A 21,437-nucleotide genomic window follows, 5' to 3' on the forward strand; every position below is an offset into this window, starting at 1 on the left:
TCGGCTTGCCGTAGGGGCGGCCGCTGTCATCGCTGTCGGTCTTTCGCACATGTCAATGCTTGCTTTTTGAACTTTGAGCTCGTCGTGGACGCGGCCTGAGCCTAACTGCAGCACAGTGGCGCAATTCGACGATTTGAAATATTCAGCACATACATATATCTAAGTGACTGAAGCACAACAACTAGCACAATTGGTAGATGGCCTAATCAATTGTCCTTTGCTAATCACAAATCTCTAATATTAAATTCGAGCACAGTGTCTTAGAGTAATTTTCCTTTCACTAATATTCAACTAGTTGATAATTATTGTCTAAAGTGAAGCACCTACATGAGCAAGACATTCCGTTACTCGATCCAAAAAGGGGCCACAATGAGATCCAGTGAGGCTGTCGCCATGAGCTCAACTTGAGAGCTAATCAAATTAACCATTTGGCCTCCATGTCCCACTGTGTCGCGCACCACTTCATCATCGTCAACGCGAGAGACAGACAGGGAGGCAGAGGCAGCCATAGGCATTGCTGACGTTCCCATTACAAATTTTTTCTGCAATAAAACCACTTCCATTTCCACTTCCTGTTGATATGTAGGAATCCCAATGCACAACATCAAGAACAAGAGCAACAGCAAAAAAAAAAAAAATAAAAATAAAAAAAAATATATATATAATCATATATATTCTAACACTAAAACGCAGTGTATACGAGAGAGACGCAGAAAGATAGAGAGAGGGAGAGGGAGAGAGAGAGAGAGAGAAAGAGATCCATCTAGTCTATATATATATACTCTATCCGTGTAAGTATAATTCCTTTTCATATATGTATGTACATATGTATGTAAGAGACAGCAGTGGGCGTGGCAGATATGCACTGAATTGTTAATAACAAATTCGTATGTATATCAAATTTATTCTTTTGGACTCCAATTGTATTCCAAAGGAAGAACAATACGAACAGCTCACTTCAAAATATTATTTAGCGAGAGCCGAGCTATTCAATTTTTCGCTTATATATGTACATATTACTGAGCTGATGTCATTGAAAGCATTGAAATCATTCACCATCTGAAAGCCCATTCCGAATTTGGATGCATAAACAGGGTATTCAAACTATTATTATTATATAACTAAAAATAATTCTTATTTCCTTCTCTGCCAGAGCCTACATACATACACATTTTATCTTAATATCCTGAACCAACTGAAAATATTATTTTTAAGATAAGTGTATCGGGCGAATCATTCCTAAGTGTAGGGTATACAACAATAGGCTATAGCGATCAACATGAGGCATTTGTGCGTGTGTGTGAGTGAGAGTATAAGTGAGTCAGTATGCTTGTGCGTAAGCGTGAGCGTGTGTATATGTGTGTGTATGTTACATTGTTGCGTCTCCGTGCGGCGGGTTCGTTCCACTTTTCTACTGGAGCAGGCGACAGACGCGAGAGAGGAAGAGAGGGAGAAACGTCTGAAGTGTTGCCTTCAGGGGAACAGACGCAAACGCAGACGCAGACCACTCTTCGGTGCATTGCATAGGCCATGGAGGAGGGTGCTTGGCTACCATTTGGTTTTCCATTCTTAAGGGTGCTTCTCAATGCGCTCGCCGCACGCACTTTTTGCCAAGCCACGGCGAGGGCCAGGTCCAGGTGCGCACGCGGCGATAACAATTCCGTCTTCTACCTTTTCCACTTTTCCTCAATTTTTCTCGGCGCACATTCGGGACAGCTGTTGGGCCTTGCCGTAGACCTGCAGTACTTCATATGCTTTTTCGTATCGTGTAGTTAGTTGTCCCTAACTCGGTAGGGACATAATCTAAGCGCAAAAGGGTTTCTCACATCCGCTCGGAAGCTCCCACGCTCCACTAGAAGGAGCTTTAGTTGGGCTAATTGCAGCTGATCAGAGACAGAGACAGAAAGAGAACGAGATAGTAAGATAGAAAATAAGAGAGAGCGACAGAGCGCGAGTGAGTGAGTGAGCGCACAGCGTGCTCCGAGATTTACTGATCTACGAAATTTCCTGGAATTTTAGTGAATGGAAAAACAAAAGCGCAACGAACGGAGTTTGTTAAGAAGCCGAGCGTTGCCTCTACCTATCGGGCCTCAAACCTGAAGCTGAGAACCTTGTCTTGCATGTACATGTATGTATGTATGTATGAATGTATGAGTGTGTGTACACAAATATAATGTATACATATTTGTATATACATATACATACATATGTATACATACATACAGACACATATACATATGTCATGAATGTACTCGCACCTCGTACTTGGCTCCGGTGTTTGCTCTTCACATATACATACACAAACACATACACATAGACATATGAGCACACATACACGTTCACATATGCCTATATGTTTCTCTTCATTTTTTGTTTTCGAAGGTTCTTGTTTCTCGTAGCCAGCCCCGGCACAGCTTTTATACTACTCTTTCTCTCTCTCCACTCGTTCTTCCTCTTGTTATTGTAACTTAAACTAGCTGAAAACGTGAACGCATATCCCAAAATTGAAAACCGGTAAGCCAGACCAAAGGCAACCATCAGGTAGTCCAGCGCTTCTTCAATAAGCACCCAATTCCTTTAACTTCGAGTTAAGTCTTCTTCTTGGGGAAGTCATCTTGTGGAGATGGATCATGCTGATCGACTATCTAACTGACCTGAACACATAATAAATTATGTTAATTTAAAAAATAATAAATATCGACATGAGGTGGTATGAACAATTGAACAATTAAGATAAGATAAACTTCAGATCTCGGCAATCTCTAAACTAGGTCAATGCTCACCGGCAGAGGCTGGGATGAATACACCTTCGAGGATTATAATTCTAATATTATTTAACCTAATTTGAAAGAAAAATTGATTCTCCCTACATATTTCGATTTCAGATGCACCGTAAGATATTCCATACATTTTCATTTAATCTCATATAGAATGATGGGGTAATAATCTACCCCATGCATGCATGGCATGGTTTAACAATATTTTATAAGAGATGCATTTACAGACGGCATCAGAGATAATCGATCATAATATTAATTATATATAATTATGTATAAATTTATATCTAATTATAAAAAGGAAAATATTTTCCAGACAAACAAGATATACAAACAGAAGTGCAGCTGTAGTTAGCCTTATACAGACCAATTTGTTCTTATCAGCTCAGCTCCAGTGCTGAAGAGTCCAACGAACCTCGAAACCGTAGCAAAACTGGAATTCCAATGGTTGACGTAGACCCCTGAAGACCGCAACAGACCCTATATACCCCGCCCACCTAGCCAACAGCCGTTTTTGGCATGCGTTAAAGGAAGAACGACAGCTGCAAGCCACTCGCCGTAGTACGTCAGTCGAACCACTCTCGCCTCGGCTCGAATCGAGAAAGGTGAGTTGAGTAGAGTTGAGCTGAATTGGGCTGCGCTGTGCTGCGGTATGTGCCGAAGTCCTTGCGGGTAGCCTCTACCCGCTTCAAACATCATCGAACCTCTGACTCGAACCCTATGCAACGTGGCAACTGCAATGCTCGGCTATGCTGCAGCCTGTACACAGGATATTCATCGAAATGCCTGTCTATGCTTTTTGGGGGTACAGTTCGCAATTGAGCGCGACGGCCTGTAAAAGAATTAGAGAGACAGAGTAAATTTATGTATGTGTGTGTGTGTGTGTGTGTGTGTGTGTGTGTGAGGCGGCAATTCATCTCCTGGTTCATATCCGTCTGCATTTTTGATTTTCGAGCAAATTTCGCCGATTTTGGCTGATGGGTTTTTGGCGCATCCGTTTAAAAGTGACTTATTATGGGTTCGATATTTGATTCAGTTAAATTTGAAGGTCTGTAATTTGTATTTTTTTTTTTTTCTTTTTTTTGGTAGTGGAACTGCGCTCTGTTATTATGATTCTGTTGTTTATTTCCTGTTCTGCATTTGCATCATAAGGAATTTGATTCGCTTTGGGCTTCCCGCTGCCATTACTGCTGCTGCAGCCGGGTGCTAATTGCGCTGCAGAGTTCATTGACTAACCGCCTAGACGAATAACTAGTTGCACGCATTGTTCACTTAGCACCTGTCGCAGCGGCGCAGCTAACTTAACCCTTTGTCGTATTTGTATTACATTTATGCGATTTGCGCTATAGGAGACTTAAAATCATGGATCGAATTCGCCGTTGCGCCGTTGCTTTAGGTTTTGTGCTGACTCGCTTACAACCCTGCACTGGGCAAAGGGCACTGGATGGGCCAAAGCCAAGCGAGTGAGCTAGCGTGCGTGTGTGTGCTGAAGCGAGCACGTATGATCACTGCATTATCCTCCCCAATTGTTTTGCTCTCGCTTTGCCTGGCACTGTTACTGTTGTTGTTGTTGCTGTTGCTGTTGCTGCATTCCTGCCGTACGCCCGTTACTCTGTTTCTCTCTCTCCTTTTGCTATGCAAGCAGACGCATAAAGCGATCGACTGCGCTCTCTCGCGCTCTCCCTCTCTTTGTCACACACACACACGTATACACTCTCGCTCTCCTTCTGGTGCTCTCTCACTCTCTTTGAAGTTCGAACTTCTTGCTTAATATTATAATGGTCGTTGTTATTGTTGCTGTTGCCCTGCAATTGCATTCCTGTTTGTCTGCCACCGTCACTGCTTCCTCTTCCTTCTGCTTCTGCTTGCTTTTATGTTATTTGGCAGTTCCTTCAGTTCGCCACCAACTGCGTCCAGAACTACGCAGCATTTACAAAACGAACGCCGAAGAAAGTGGAAGTGAACCTCTAGAGAGGCGGTAGCCAACAGATCGAAGCGTTCCGATCCGTTCTGTTCCGTTCCGTGCCGAACCGTAACGCAGCGCAAGACAACGCAATGCGCTCGTTATTAAATTGTTGATCATGCCGTGTTATTGTTGTTTATGTTAAAGTTTATACATCACTTGATATATTAATACGTGTTGCACACAAATCGTTGAAACCAAACAAATTTAATTTCGCTTACAAAGTGCTCGAAATTATCGTTGAAAATTGAATTTAAAACAAAACACAATACATCATGATACCCATGCTAATATGAAGGATTACAAGTCGAACGAAAAAAAAATAAAAAACAAAATACAAAACTCATAAAATATAAAATATGAGGAGAATATCCAATGAGTCTTAAAATATTCATGCAAGCTATTTAATTAACTAAAATATGTATTCATTTTGAAAGCGGTTCGAAATTTAAGTCAATGCAATAACCTGATTAAAAGTCGTTTTAAATTATTTGTTACTTGTTTGAATTGTTATTTCGCCTTTTTATGTTGTTTTACTCCTAAACTGTTGAACAAATCATTTAAGTTTTTTCTTTTAACTCTAACTTATTGATATTCGGCTTTCAACTATTGTCATTAAAATCCCTGTCCCTGTGGAGCGTCTTGAAATCTCATAGTTAACACTGATAATCAAATAGCTTGACATCGATCGCACTCCCAACTCTCTTTAACGAAAAACACTTTTGGATTACGTTTTTGGATTTAAACTCTATGCCACGCGATACGTAAGTAAAGTCAACAATTAATATTGCAAACCAACCGCAACCTCAACTGCAACAACAAATATAGTAGATATTTTTGTTAAATGGTTTGCTAGAATACCCTTATAGAGAATACGCACAACGTATCAACGTAAAGATTAGCCTGAACCGACTTTGCACAGGTATTCTCTATACCTTTAACCAAAATTTGTATATATTTGCCCAAGTAAAGGTTGAGAGTGCTCTAGTCGGGAATGCCAGATTAGAGGACAATCTGATTGCGTTTGGACTCCATATATATATGGGTACAAAAATGGAACAATTCGATCATTTTATATCTACCCTGATCAACTGCGAAAATTACTTGTGAGCCCATTTCTAATTGTTCTAAACAGCTTTCGGACATGCCAAGTCATTCTCCAGTTCTTTGAGACGAGTAATTATAAATAACAATAAACTCTTACGCTTCAGATGTAGAAATAATTTTTGTATATGTATGTGGACCGAAATCCGCTTGCGATTTATGGTTTTTAGAGAGGTTCATTGACAGTGAACTAAAAACAAAGCTGACTAGAATCGAGCCGGTGTCAGAGTCCGGGTCCAAGTCCAAGTCAGATTCGAACGGCCGTTTTTCTAGCCATATTTTATGGAGTGAGTGTTTATACCGTGAAAACAATTTCATTTCTAAAAAAAAGTTTCACTTATTTTCGTATATATTGTAATTATGTGAAATTCACCTTAATTTAAATATAAATATTTTGTAATTTATTATATATAACTTAAATAAATATGCAATCTGGATAGTTGCCCAACAATATACATACAATAACATAAACGCAGACTTTCTTTAAAGTTGGTAACCCTAAGAAGATAGAGGCAAAAACTACACATACACACATACAGGGACAACGATAATTATATTAATAATAATAACGGCAACTAAACAATCAATATTATGACTGACATTTTATCAAACGTGCAGGGACGTAAACGTCAAAGTCAACTTGAATGTCCCTTCCGTTTATATACCCTGGACCCATTGAAAATGACGAAACAGGGTTCAACAACTTTGTCAATATGTATATAACAGGCTGAAGGAAGCGCATAAATTTATATACATTAATTATATATCTATGTATATCCTTGATCAGGAGAACGACTCCAGTGGATCTAGCCCTGTCCGTAGTATGCGCATGACTATCGATTGTATCTCTAAAATATACTACAAAATCCGTTAAACGCCGTTAAATAACGCCAAAATGACTTTAAAAAGAAAAAAAAATAGATAAACAAGTAAGAAAGCTCTAGTCGAGACTGCTCGACTACGAGATCCCCTGAACCCTTCGAGCAACTGATATTTCAATAATTATTCGCATATGCACATATATACACACACACAGACATACGTACGCACGCATAAACACGCATTGGCTGCAGTGTTGGCTTACTATGGGAAGTTAAATGTTTAATAACTTTTCTTGTGGATGGACTATCTTCATGAAACTTTCAGATTATAAATATAACATAGATATACATGTATTTGCCAAAGCACAAGTATTTGAAATACGCCTTTTACAAATGTGATGGTGAGGGGGTGAATTAGAGGTGGTGGGTAAATTTTGGAGAGTCTAGCTTTAAAGATGTAGCAGATATAAATTTATTACTAGTTTTCGATAATGTTTTAATCGATAACAAAATAACGAGGCAAGTTATCGATATTTAAAGCAAAACTCGATATGAGCGTGCTATACACGGACCTAGGAAAAAAAATTTCAAGTCTCTAACTTTTATATCTTCTGAGATCGGCGCGTTCAAACATAGGGACAGGCGGACAGACGGACGGACGGATAGACGGACAGAGCTAAATCGACGCAGCTCGTCGCCCTGATCAAGAATATATATACTTTATGGGGTCTGCTATTTAAAAAATAAATTTTTATCTATTTTTTTTGGTGAATTGGCAAGAAAATGTGGGAGGCAGCGCCAAGCGAACTCGGCGGCTAATTTAGTTTTGGATTCGATACTTGGCGCACGTTGCACGGCCTTAGCCTGGGTGCTTCTATGCGATGGCATTTAAATATTCTGATATCTGTCGCCGGCGAGGGTATCTCCTGTTCGGGCATTTCCGACTGAAGCACTCTTGCTTATTTACTTTGTTCAAAATTTAAATATCGCCGTCACTAAGACTCTCAAGTTGTTTTCAAGTTGATTGCCGGCAGCGTCGACTTCGCTTCTGTCGTCGTCGACATCTCTGCAATAGCTCTCATTCATTTCCCATGTCGCCTGTATATGGCCCTTGGAGATGCAGAGGCCACAGCAGGCAAAGGCAAAGGCCGAAGCCGTTGTCGTTGTCGTTGTCGTTGCGGCAGGGCAGAGAAGGACGAGGTGGAGGAAGAGGCAGTGTCTGTACAAATTATTTTGCGCCCCACTGGAAAAGGGGTTGCTGCAATCGCCGATGGCGAAGCCGACGACTATGAGATTGCCGATTATAAGGACGTTCCTTCTCATTCATTCTTCTGGTTCGTTCTGCTTTAGTCAGTCCTGGGCACATTTCGTACGGTAATTTAAACCTTTCTTTTGTAGTCCTTACATTGATTTCGGACAAGTTCATTTAAGATATTTTTTGACTAGAAATGAGTTGTTTATATGACTCAGTCAAATAAATTATACGGAAGCTTTAATACATAGATGCATATATGTATGTATCGTACCTCAAAAATCCAGCAGACAATTCATATGCTCTACTCTTGGCCCTAACGGAAAGGTAACTTGATTTCCAGTTTACAACTCCTTTTTAAATTTCGAAAGAATTTTTTTTTTGAGCTTTTGCTTCTCATGACCCCACAGCCAGGCAGTCTCCTAAGATGCTGTTATCCTTTAGTTTTTTTTTTAGAGAAATTGTGTTAGGCCCGTTATTTCGGGCTGAGAAGACAGCGTCTGCTTAACAGTGTGTGTGTGCGTGTTTTTTTTTTTTTTTTTGTTGCCATCTTTTGACACAGCGTCACCCTTAGGGCTGAGGAGCTACCCACCCCACGTTCTTCTTCTTTCCTTACAGACTGCTCTCTTGCTAGGTTTTTTCTCTCTACGTGATTTTTTTATTTTTTTTTTTTTTTTAGCTTATAGATAGCACAATATTTTGCGACCGTTTGTGCATGGAACTTCCCACGATCCTTGCGGACTTTTGTGCTCAAGGAATTTTTATATATCTGTGTGTGTGTGTGTGACGCACGCGTGTATGCGCAATGTCATAAATACTTTTAATTAACTGGAAATGTGTGCATTCGCTTGTGTGTGTGCGTATGTCTGAACCGGCTGTAGCCGTCGCTCCTCGTCAAACATGCTGTCTCGCTTTAGCTGCCTTGTAAGAAACTGAAAGCAAAGTTGGGCGTGAGTTTTTATGTTTTGCGTCGTATTTACCGTAATTCGGTTAATTTTTTGTGAGCACTGCGGGAATAGATAGATATGAAGACCCCAGTTAACAGTTGCCGATCAGTCTACGCAAACACACAAACGTAACGTATTTGAGCAGATGTGTTTATCTAGTTCAATGAACTTTACTGTGTGTTAAAGCAGACGAAACATTTTTATATGAATGTATAAAATACATTTACATAAATAGCAATAAGTATTAATGTCGCTTATAAATTTACTTGTGGCTATAATGTTAAGTTAATTTATTCTTAGTTCTGTTATGTTAGCCTACCAGAGAATCATCGTACATTCCTATTATGTATACATTTAGAGTTAGCAACATTGTTGACGACAATAAAAACGCGCAACATGCTTACAAACAGACAAACGCAGATAATAAGTCGGTGAAAACAGAGACAACAAAGTGATATGTACATAAATTCATATGTATGTATATATTAGTGGCGTTGGAGGAGGCATGTCACTTCCGTCTCACAGTTGTAGCCGGCATTCAAACTACAGAGAGCGCGGCTCTAAAGCACGCAACACACGTACACAGTTTTTACACACACGCCTACCTACTGAGAGCCACTGCCAGCCACAAGGCATCTGCTTACGTTCCACTCACCCATACAGAAAAATAACGTATTTGCCGACGCAGCTGCTGATTGAGTTACAGCACGTCGTTCTCTCAGCTGTGTACGCAGAGTACTCAGTTAGTACGCTGAGTACTCAGTTGCTGCTTTGAATTCGCCGGGAAGAGAACACTTAACAGAGCCTAAAAAGCGGTACAATAACAGCTCATATTGGCGGCAGCAAATTCGCCGCTTTTAGTTTTTCGTTCACGCTCCGCACTGCTGGTCGTGTCTGGTTGTTGTTGCTGTCGTCGTCGCCGTCGCCGTCATCGCGTCGTGTCGCTGCTGTTGCTGTTCAGTGAGAAAAAGAAAAGCTACACAAAATTAAGCGACAACGCGAACTGTATCACGTAAAGCACCGCGTGGAGAAATACATTAAAACCTTCAATAAATGTTTGTGTAACTAAATAATTGATCAGGCAGTACCTCGAAAAATTTAAGTGATTGCTATACTGACAACTGTAACAAAAATAATAATAGGAAATAAGCAGCATACGTAACACGCCTAACGTCATTTCGCGGCTTACGTTTTCTCTGTGTACGCGCTCTCTTTCTCTCTCTCTTGCTTTCGCTCTCGGCAAGATACTCTCTTTCGCTGTACCGGCGACTCCATTTACTACTACGACGAAACGACACTCAGGCCAGGCAGCGGCAGCACTCACTTTGCGTTTACGTCGGGGCCCATGAAGTTCGTTCAGTTCAGCGCAACAAAATGTGAAAACATATGAAAATAAAGAAAAAACTGCACACATCTGAAGCACATTTAGATAACTAAACAAAAACAACAACAAGGTCTGTGTCTTATAATGCACGAGCGTCAACAACAACAATTATGTGATATCTAAATCAAATAAATTAATTTTTTGAACTGCTGACGTCACACGACACGAAAGAGAGGAGAAATAGATTTTTTGCGTTAAAGTAACAAAAACAAAAAAAATAAAGTAACGTGAAAAATATACATAAAACGCAAAAATATGAAACGTGTGTGATATTAAATGAGCGCGACGGCGGCAGCAGCAATAATAACTACAAAACAGCAGCAGCAGCAGCGACGACGTTGGCAGCAGCGGCGACGACGACGTAGGCGACGGCAGCAGTGGCGACGTTTTCGATCATTTGCTTTGTTGGTGGGTTATGCGTCGTGATATAAAACGAAATCCAATTTAGGTGCGTGCAACACACAAATTTCCTTTTCTCTTCTCTTTGGACATACAGTTTGATACCATTTAACAGTCCCTGTGAGACTGTCCAACCAAGTGTTTGCTTTGTGCATGCATGTATGTATGTGTGTTTTGTGTGTATGTGTTTTCGATCGACTATTAATCATACTTTTAAGTTTGCTTTGTGCTGCCTTTCCTCTGGTCTAAAGCCCGTTAATAACCTTTAAATGCCTTTTTGTGTGTACTTGTGTTTGTGCTTTACTTGAACTTTTACGACAGTTTGTAAATAGTTAACTTCTAAAGCAGTCCTATACACACATGTATTCTGTAGTCCACATGTCCACGAATTAACATTGTACTAAAAAGTTGGTTCTGTAAGAGTTTGTGATAAGGGCATGATGGTGTTTCTTTTATTGCAACCCATGACTCGAAATGCGTCATGCATGTGGCATGTGGGCAGGAACTACATTTACATATATAATCATAAGTATACATACATATGTATGTACATCCATCTACAAACATATGTACTCTGATTGCTTGCATAATGGTTTTTTTTTTTTTCTATTAATTGTTATTGCCAAGCAGGCATATAATAGTAGTTCGGGACTTCCTTTAAAATTACGAACTCATGTTTGTATATGCGCCATCTTTTGCGCCATTGAACCACTCTAAAATTCATGCTCACGCTGCCAACTTCCAAGGCAATTTTTGGCAATGTTGGCAAAGTATTTTGTGACGCATTTTATAAGTCTGCCAAATCGAAGTTACTCTGTTATATTATGCTCTCAACCGTGCACCCATCAACTGGAAATCATTTTTGGCTTTTGCACCCACCAAATACACACATATGTATGTCTGTACATAACAGAAAACGAACAAGTTAAACAGCCCCTGTTGAGCCTAACAGAGCTCTGTTGTTTAATATATGTATCTTACGTTAGCATTTGCCATCTCGCTTGCACTGAGAAATTAAATTTAGTATACTTTACGTTTTCTGCTGCTCTTTACACTTGTTATTTCATTGCATTCAAAGTTGTTAATTCAGGATGTACAAACAAATATTACACTTTTAAAGTTACTTTTAATGATGTTCTCATTAAACTGGTGGCAACGCAAAAAATGATTGTTAGTGTCCGTTGATTGGTTTGATGCAATTAAGATCAGTTACCTTAATTTATAACTATATAAGTATGTATGTATATGTATGTCTACATAGCATATAAATTGAAGCTTATTTGATAACTGTATGCACATTGGTTGCCCATCAATAGCATAGTAGATGTGGATCCTATGTCAGAAAACCGGCTGCGTCGCAATATATATGCAGTCCACACTAGACCGCAACAGCGAAACAGCAGCAGCAGCAGCAAAATAGCAACAACGCTAAAATCTCTGTCAAGGCATGATCTAACAGCTGTTATGAAAACAGAATCGAACCGCGAGTGGCCGGCATTCTCGTAATCAAGTCGTGAAAGCAACCAGCCCTAGCATCCGCTTCTCTCTCCCACAGACGCACACTTGCACCCACATTGACATACATACTTTATACACGCACCTACATATGTATATATAGATGAATAGGCGCATTAACAGAGCGTTGGCAATTGTTGTATACATGCATACCAAATTCTTTTTTCTAGCGCTTACAGATTGCTGAATGGTTTTCTGAAAAAATTTGTATACGATATGTTAAATATATGTACATATACATATACACATATAAGCTTGTGTGTTTATATATATGTGTATATAGTCTGTGTTTCATTTTATTTTTATTATCTTGTTTTTTTACTGCGCATGCAAAATGGCTGTGCAAAAGGAAAGCGAAACTTTTACGTGTGCACTGCAGTCGGTAGTTATGCCGCTGCTCTGTTACTCTGCTATGCATTTCAGCTGGCGTGAGTGTGTGTGTGCATATTGGAGAGTGCGCACTTCTAAAGATACGGTAAATGCAAAAGTATATCGTGTTCCTATTTGCCAATTTATGTGTGTTTATTAATGTATATGAGTATGTACATAAGTATATGCATAATAAACGCAAATGTACATATGAATAAATTAATCGCGCATGTAAGAATTTATTTAACTATACCGTTGGATAACAGTTACAGTTACAGGGGCCAATTAGCAGCTGCTAACCATTAGTCATAGGCGGAGTTTTAAAGCTGTGGGAGGGTGTCAGCGCAGTCTGTTCATAGGTCTGCGTCGCATCCCGCCAATTAATTTCCTATTTAATACCATTGTCTTGTGTTTTACATACTTTCATTTATAATGCGCTGCGCGCATACGTCAAGGCTGAACCGCTATAGAAATAATCTTAGCGTGCGTGCACACCTCTCGTTCTATCTTTCGGTCTCCTTCGCTGCTATATACTCACCACGCCACAGATTAAATATCTGAGTATACAAATGTATATAGTAATAGTATAATAGCACTTCTAGAGCATTTTCTTCATTACTCTTTGCTGTGTCGTAAGGTTGAGTGAAAAAAGCTGAGCTTGTCGTTGTTACTTAGGTTATTTATTATCAGTGGGCCATTTTTTTTACGATTTGTAGCTATTTCATTTCATTTTCATGTACTCTTCCCTGTTTGCATAATGTTTTTCTTTTTCTCCAAGTCACAGTTGCGTTTAGTGTTTACCTTTCGACTTGTTGTTATTAGATAAACACATACAACGAGATGCCAGACAAGTGCACAAGTCACAAACAAACACAAGCACGATCAAATTAATACGATTAATACTACACACCCACATGCATACAAATTCATGCAAAGGTATTGTAAAGGCATAGTAAGTTAGTATCACTCTAAAAACTTTATCTTGAATGTTAACTACGAACGGAATTTTGTCAAATGCTCTTAAACGATGAAAATAATATAAAATATTTATACCCTGAACCCATTGAAAATGGGGAATCAGGTTATAAGGGTTTTGTGATGGATACGAAGATTTTAGATACCACGCCCCCTTCCCCCACAATTAAAAAAAAAAAAATTATTTCAAGTACTTGAGACATGTGCTTTGGAATATACACACGACTAGAGACCTTTTTTATAATATTAAATTCTAATGGTAAGCACCATATAAATGACACAAGTCCTTTATTAATATTACCCATAGCTCAAATGGCAAATGGAAAGTTTTTGGCATGAGAAATACTCATTTATGTTTATCTAAATACTTAAATATACATAAATCGAGGGTACGTCAATAAAGCTGCTTCCTACACTTGCTACAGTGGCAGACACATCAAAATGATGAAAATATATACAGATTATGATTGACAGCTTAAAGCATAGAGACAGATAATCTACCTGAAGTAACTTCAAAAATCTTAGCAATGCTACACATAATCTTTTGCCGCCAGAAATATAATATTAAAGGGGCAAACATTATGATGAGAATTGATAGGAGAATTAATAATACTTTCCAATCCAACTTAATTTAATACAAATAAAGTAAACTTACTCAACACGAAAATAAGAATTAATTACGTATAAGCTGCAAAGAAAACATTTTAGAACAAGTAAGAAGACTAGTCGAGACTGCTCGACTAGTAGATACCCTGAACCCTATAATCTGATATTCTAATCAGTCTGCACTTCTTTTCGACACACATACATACACACGCACGTATTAGAACGCGCTCTGCTAACAGCGCAGTAAGCAGTGACTGCGCTTGGGCTGCGCTGTAGTGTTGGCAACATTATAAGAAGTTATTTGTTGAATAATTTAATTTCTAGACGTACAATCTTAAGGAAACTTTCAGGGCGTAATCATATGGTGAAAATGTATGTACATTCCAAAGCACTCTCTCTAGTACTTGAAATACGCCTTTTACAAAGGTGATGGTGAGGAGGTGGATATAGGGATGGGGGGTAAGTTACAACAAAAATCGAAATTATATAAAATACATATAAGTCTACATTTAAAATTTGCAATCTCTAGCTCTAAAGGTGTTGGAGATATACATAATTAAATAACTAGCTTTCGATAAGGTTTTTGATCTTAATATGCGCGTGATATACACGGACCTAGTTTCAATTCTCTAACTCTTATATCTTCTGAGATCGACGCGTTCATACACACGGACGGACAGACAGACGGACAGTGCCAAGCTCAGCTCTCTCGTCGCCCTGATCAAGAATATATATACCTTATGGGGTCTGCCACGCCTCCTTCTACCTGTTACATACTTTTAACAAAACCATTATACCCTGATTTCCCATTTTCAATGGGTTCAGGGTATAAAAACGAAACTCAATCTGAAAATCATTGTATTGTTGGATTTTATAAACTACTTTACGATTTTATTTCATGCACTGTCTTTAAGAGAGATAACAGTGTCAAAGGTTCCTCATTGTGAAATGTGACGTCACACTGTCAAGTTAACAGACCGATTTGCGTAACATAGCATGACTTGGTTTTGGAAATGTGAAGAGCTAAGAGCAGGCATGTACTCACTCTGTTATAAACAGTAGATAGATTAATTAGCATAAAATCGTTGTGCTTATATGTCCATAGGTAATCTTATACGCTTTCTGAAACTGTATATTCGAAATTGAATAGTATACAAAAAATGAAAATAATGAAAAAAATGAAATGAAAATATTTGGTGTGTATTTAAATTAATTTCAAAGGACCTACCTGTTGGCAACCTTCCTACCCTTGATATAATGTAGGCTGCTTTCTTGCCCACATAATTTCAGTGTATAAAATTTCCATGTTTGCGATTTGAGTTACCTACCTAAAAAAATCTGTAAACAGATACCGTTTTTTAAATTTATTTTTTATTTTTGTATTTTGCACAAAAAGAGATAAAGCAACAACGAAATATCAGCAGCCTTCAATTTGTAGTGAATCGTGAGCGAAGGAGGAAGAGAGCGAGAGTGCGCAAATGAAACTCTGGCTATTGTTACCTACCTGCGCGGACTCGCCTCTGTCTCTGCCTCTACCTCTGTCTCTGTCTCTGCCTTTGCCTGTTGGTTGAATGTTTATTTCTTGCCAATTTCAGCAAATTCCATGCGACGTTCCATTTATTTCGCTCGATTTGCATTTCATTCTCTGCACACAAACATATTTCTTTATAGATATGAATGTAGTATGTGCTACGCCTGTTTGTGTGTGTGAGCACGTTTTTAATTTACATGTGTTTAAGTGTGAGCGCTCCATTCAATGGCGCAATAAACAGTTTGTACATTAGTAAGCTGCGGCGCTTGTCAAATGCAAACACGTCGATCCTAACAGAGCTCCAAAGCAGTATTACGAAATACTGGCAAGTGTTGATTTTTGTTTTTTGCTATACACTTGGCCCTATTCTATCTTATTTAAGCTTTGAAATTTGCCAGCCACAAATAAAAACTCGAAGAGAACAGCAAATGTTTCATTCTCGATAATGAACTCAAACCCCTGGAGATGTTGACGCTGGCGAGAAGCGGTTAACAAAACGCTAACTTTATAACGTTACTCGTTTTACCTGTTACTGTTGTTGCTGCTCTTTTTGTGCTTCTCTTCTTCACACTCTACGTTGCGTCCAGTCTTGGGGTATTGATTGTTTCAATACTATTTTATGCTGAGTTTATTGACATTTGCGTTTGCGCTTGCGCGACGATGACTACAAATAACAACACACTTTTTTTTTTTAATATTTGCCGAGCATACATAATTAAATTTGTCTTCTCACTCTTTTTCTCTCTCTATGTGCTTGTCTGCCATTATCATTTTACAGCTGCATGTTAATGCCATGTAAACGCTGGCACATTAGCATACAATGTTAAGAAAACAAACAAGCGAAAAGTGGCGCAAAAGTTGAATGTGCCAATTGCATAAATATAAAGTCAGAGAGCACTTGACTAATTGTTGCATTTTCTCTCCTTTACCATTTCTATTGCAGATGTGAAGAATCCCTAGGTGCTAATTTAGTTGATAAGCTCAAACAATAAGTACAATAAACGCAAACGAGAAACACTAGGCAAACTTTTCGACGGGGTGGCAACGTTTCTACCAGTATCTTTCGCGCTCCAAAGTATGCTACAGCAAAAAGCGAACGGACGCCGCGCTGCCATGCTAACGACGTAGCAGGAAAGAGGGAAACAAAATAAAAGACAAGCGAGAGAGAGAGTCAGGAGCAGGCGAGCGGGAGAGCTGGAGAGAGCGCAAGACAAAACTATTTTTGTAGTAACTGCTGGCAGAGAGCTGAAGAGCGGGAGAGGAGGAGAGAGGAGAGAAAGAGCACGCAACTGCGAAATGTCGAATTTCTTGATAACCACCGCCGCGCCCAAAACCCACAACAACAGCAATAGCAACAGCAACATCAACAGCAGCACCCAGCGACTGCATCAACTCTATGGAGTGGGGGGCAATCAGGTAGCGCGCAAGCTCAGCTACGAGCTGCTGGGCAACAACAACAATAATAATATTGTGATCAAAAACGAAAATCTGCTGGATATCCGCAGCGACAGCAGCAACAGCGGCGGCGTCGCTGCCCACCTGCGGGATCACGTGTACATAAGTCTGAATAAAGCTGGCGGCACAACAGCGCCGGCAACCGTTATAGCAGAAGCAACCAACACACATCAGAATCAGAATCAGCAGCAGCAGCAGCAGCAGCAGCGAAATAGCGGCGCAGCTGGCAAGGCGAACGATATCACACAATATTACAAGGTAATTAAATAGAACTTGTGATTGACGAAGTAGAGTTAGGCTGACTACTTACATTATCCAATTCATCGTAATTGCGCATCCTTTTTGCCACAGGTCAAGCGCCGACCGAACGTAACGACCCACGAGATCCACCCGAAGAAGCAGGCCAAGCAAAGCGCACAGCACCAGACAGTCACCTACAACAACAGCAGCAGCAGCAGCAAGCAGCAGCTGCGCTATCATCATCATCAGCAGCAGCAGCAGCAGCAGTACGAAATCGACCACGACGAGGAAGACGATGTGGAGACGAGCAAGTCGGCTGGCAACGGTACTTTGCATTCGCATTCGCATTCGCATTCGCATGTACTGTCGCAGCAGCAAACAGCGCTTGTGACATCGTCCTCGGCTTCGACTGGCGGCGGCAGTAGCAGTGGCGGAGGCGGCGATCGCAATCGTGCGGACACCTCGCTGGGCATATTGACCAAAAAGTTTGTGGATCTGTTGCAGGAGTCGCCGGACGGCGTAGTCGATCTGAACGATGCGTCCACCCGGCTGTCCGTGCAGAAGCGTCGCATCTACGACATAACGAACGTCCTCGAGGGCATTGGCATCTTGGAGAAGAAGTCCAAGAACAATATCCAATGGCGCGGCGGCCAGTCCCTGGTCAGCAGCGAACGATCTCGGCTCATCGAGACTGAGAGTGAGCGGCTGGAGCAGCGCGAGAACGAGCTCAACACCCTAATCGACCAGATGCGTGGCGAACTGGCCGAGATATCGCAGGAGGTGGAGAATGTTGGCGGCATGGCCTACGTAACGCAGAGCGATCTGCTCAACGTGGATCTCTTTAAAGATCAGATTGTGATTGTGATCAAAGCGCCGCCTGAAGCCAAACTTGTAGTAAGTCCTACACCTTAGACTTTAGTATAAACATGTAGCTGTGAGAGTGGAACAGAATCTAAGGTGTTAATCTCTTGTGAAGGGGCGAATCCTCCTTAGGTAGCCTTGTAATCTGAATCCTGTTCAGATGAATTCAGCAAATTGAAATTCTTGAAAATCCAACTCTATTGGGCTGATTTCAAATGAACTTAACCACGTTGATAACTTCCTATTTCTGTCGAACGGCGAGAAATCTATCTGTAGCTGATTCTCTAGTTTTTCTCGTCGCTTTTCGGGCGACGACGTCAGGCAATTGTGCTTCTTCTTTGCGTCTGCATGCCATTATAGATGGCGGCCTATTTTTAGACGTGCCTCTGACAGCGACAAGCGACGCACTGCAAAATTGAAGCAAATCTACTTTGCGCCTTCCCCCCGCGCGACTCTCTCCCGACTCCTGCTCATCATTCGCAGCTTCTCAGACCCCAGACGAGTCTCCCAATAGCTACAGCTGAGTGCTGCCTGCACATGTGCTTTCCTTTATTCAATCCGAAGCAAGAGCAAAGATTTTTCCATGCATATGTGTGTATGTGTGTATGTGTGTATGTGTGCGAGTACACGTCTCTGTAAGAAGCAGAAATCCCAACTGATTTTCCAATTGGATTTGGCATAGTCCCCTCTATCTGCCCGCCTGTCCGCCTTCTTGCGGTCTCTTAGCCACACACTATTTATAAATAATTCGCTTAATGTTTCCGCTTGCCTTGAACTGTTTAATGAACTCGCGGCCAACGCACGCACGCACGCACGAGCGCGGAAAACTTATGGAAAGGCTGAAGGCTGTTGCAATGGGGCACTACTGGAATGCCAGATATGTTGCGTGGTTAGGTGGCGCCAAAGCCAAATGCAAATTCATTTCATTTCTCTATTGTGGCTCCTATTATAACTATCAACTATTTTTCTTCCCTATGACAGCTGCCCAATACGAAGCTGCCGCGCGAGATTTACGTCAAGGCGGAGAATAGCGGGGAGATAAACGTGTTTCTTTGCCACGATAACTCTCCAGAGAACTCGCCAGTCGCAGGGGGCTCCGGCTATGGAGGTGCAGGGTCCCTGGGTAGCAACGGAATACGCACGGCAACGTCGACGCGACTGCAGCAGCGCATCGATCCTCTATTCAACAACATTGATGCCATGAGCACCAAGGGGCTGGGTAAGCTGGCGATCTAGTAGTCGAATGTCGATCGAGGAATCTAACGCTTTGTTCCATCCGTATGCAGGCTCTCCACCGTATCGCTTAGCAGCGCAGCGCAACCTCAGCAAATCCATTGAGGAAGCGGCAAAGCAATCCCAGCCTGATTTTAGTAATATTTGTGATATGGGCAGCGTCAAATCTGAGACGGCCTCACCGCAGCGCCAGCTTCAATGGCACACGACGCAAGCGAGCAGCAGCAATGCTGATAATGATGATGATAACGATGTCGATGACGAACTGAATCAGCTGGTGCCGACGCTCACCAGCCCAGTGGTGCGCAGTCAGCGGCACGGGCGCGCCATTCAGCAGATTCTAAACAGTCTCACACAATCCTCGTCTCCTACGAAGACGAACGCCGGCATGCCTCGCGGCGCGACAGCGCGGCTGTGGCGACGCCCCGCCAACGTCGCCGGCAACGCAACTACGCTTAATAGTCATAACCGATCCGTCAGCAGCATCAACCAGAACCACAATTCGCAGCCACAGGGCGGCACAGTTAATTACAGCAATCAGCAGCTGCAGCAGCGTCGTACCGACGTACCCATGTATAACTGTGCAATGGACGACGCGACTGCGTCAACGTATGCTGTTAGCGATAACAGCAGCAACAACACCCATAGCAGCGGCATTAGCAGTGGCAGCGGCAGCGGCAGCAGTAACTCCACTGCCATGGGCTCTCTGGACATGCAGTTCGCGGCAGTTGCCGGCAATATGCCAGCGACGACATATGGCGACATCTCTGGCGCTGGCGCCAACATGAATCAGCAGGAGCAATACAGCAGCAGCAACAACAAGGAAATTTATCGCGGCCTAACGCCTGCTGCTGTGGCCGACTGTGACGCCGACAGCGATGGCAGCAATGTGGCGCTTCAAGGTCTCGATGCGCTCCTAGGCGACTTTAGCAACTTTGGTAAGTCAGGTTCCATATCGGAAGTGTTGAATTGTTCCATAATATCTATTACGTAAGGTAATGTAAGTGTCATGCAGGCATCGAAACTTCCATTTAAGTCGATACATCTGTAGACACCATGTAAATAACAGACGCAAGTTTTACAGTGCCTATGTAAACGGTTCGAATTCGATTTGAAGCGCACTTAACAAGAACTTTTTCTGTGACCTGCGTGAATTCCTATATGCAAACCGCATCACAGTCTGAGTTCTTGCTTAGCGCGCACTTCGCACAGCAACATAAAAATCAAAATAAAACTATATATTTATAGCTATGTATGTATGTAATGCATATTTTCATATATATATATATATTTGCATATATATATGTATATATATTACAAACTGGAATTAATAAAAACTAAAGTGCTTTGTATATTTTAATTTCTATTGAATTTTCACAGCAGTATTTTGGCAGATACCAACCCAACAATACGAGAATCAGTTCAAAATTGAATTTTAACTTTGTTTTGTATCAATGTTTTATCATTTAACGGTTAAGTGAAATGTGTAATATAAATCATAAAATGAAAACAACAAATAACAAATATCAATTCCTGTGCGCGCGTTCTCTCACTCTAACATAATTCACACACACACACACGGATACATACATACATACATACACACTTACACACATACACACACACACACACACACACACACACACACACACACACAAAATCATATACTTCATTTCACATTCAACTTTTGATGTGGGACAATTCAGCTGTTATGCCTACGCTGTTAGTTAACAGTGATTCCATAATACACATACACGAATACACACTTCATTTCACACATGACATACTGCTTTCGATGGGACCATCCAACACTTATACTTACGCTGTTAGTTAACAGTGACACTATGTTGATTTGAAATGAACATTGCATTGAGTACACTTATTTGCATATTTGAGATTATATGCTTCAAGTATAATATTTATGTATTCACATGCCGACAAATATCAATGGATACCATTAAAAAATTCATTTTGGAACTGAATTCTCGTGGGTCTGCAGTGCACT

General features: G+C 40.9%; 1 protein-coding gene and 1 long non-coding RNA gene across 6 annotated transcripts in view; one reads left to right on the forward strand and one right to left on the reverse strand.

Moving 5' to 3' along the window:
- Positions 1-21,437, forward strand: part of E2f1 (E2F transcription factor 1) — a 38,100-nt gene that overhangs the window by 16,086 nt on the left and 577 nt on the right. Inside the window, exons 3-7 of one of the 5 annotated variants that reach the window (XM_089472207.1) lie at positions 3,094-3,382; positions 16,587-17,356; positions 17,450-18,232; positions 19,181-19,418; positions 19,486-20,370. In XM_089472207.1, coding sequence (XP_089328333.1) covers positions 16,940-17,356; positions 17,450-18,232; positions 19,181-19,418; positions 19,486-20,370 — 2,323 coding nt within the window. In that variant the 5' untranslated portion in view covers positions 3,094-3,382; positions 16,587-16,939. Of the gene's footprint in view, positions 1-3,093; positions 3,383-5,345; positions 5,505-9,717; positions 10,697-16,586; positions 17,357-17,449; positions 18,233-19,180; positions 19,419-19,485; positions 20,371-21,437 lie in introns of those variants that run through there. The other 4 variants (XM_089472216.1, XM_018019137.2, XM_018019138.2 and 1 more) reach the window with 4 other exon arrangements.
- LOC149270926 (uncharacterized) lies at positions 5,498-16,119 on the reverse strand. Its single transcript, XR_016270729.1, has 4 exons — positions 15,617-16,119; positions 15,341-15,450; positions 11,861-15,240; positions 5,498-8,849 (listed from the first exon to the last, which is right to left on the reverse strand). It is a non-coding gene; the product is annotated as an uncharacterized LOC149270926 (long non-coding RNA).

Source organism: Drosophila arizonae, chromosome 2, assembly GCF_054131065.1.
Source record: "Drosophila arizonae isolate 15081-1271.41 chromosome 2, UAZ_ARI_1.0, whole genome shotgun sequence".
NCBI classification, from domain to species: domain Eukaryota; kingdom Metazoa; phylum Arthropoda; class Insecta; order Diptera; family Drosophilidae; genus Drosophila; species Drosophila arizonae.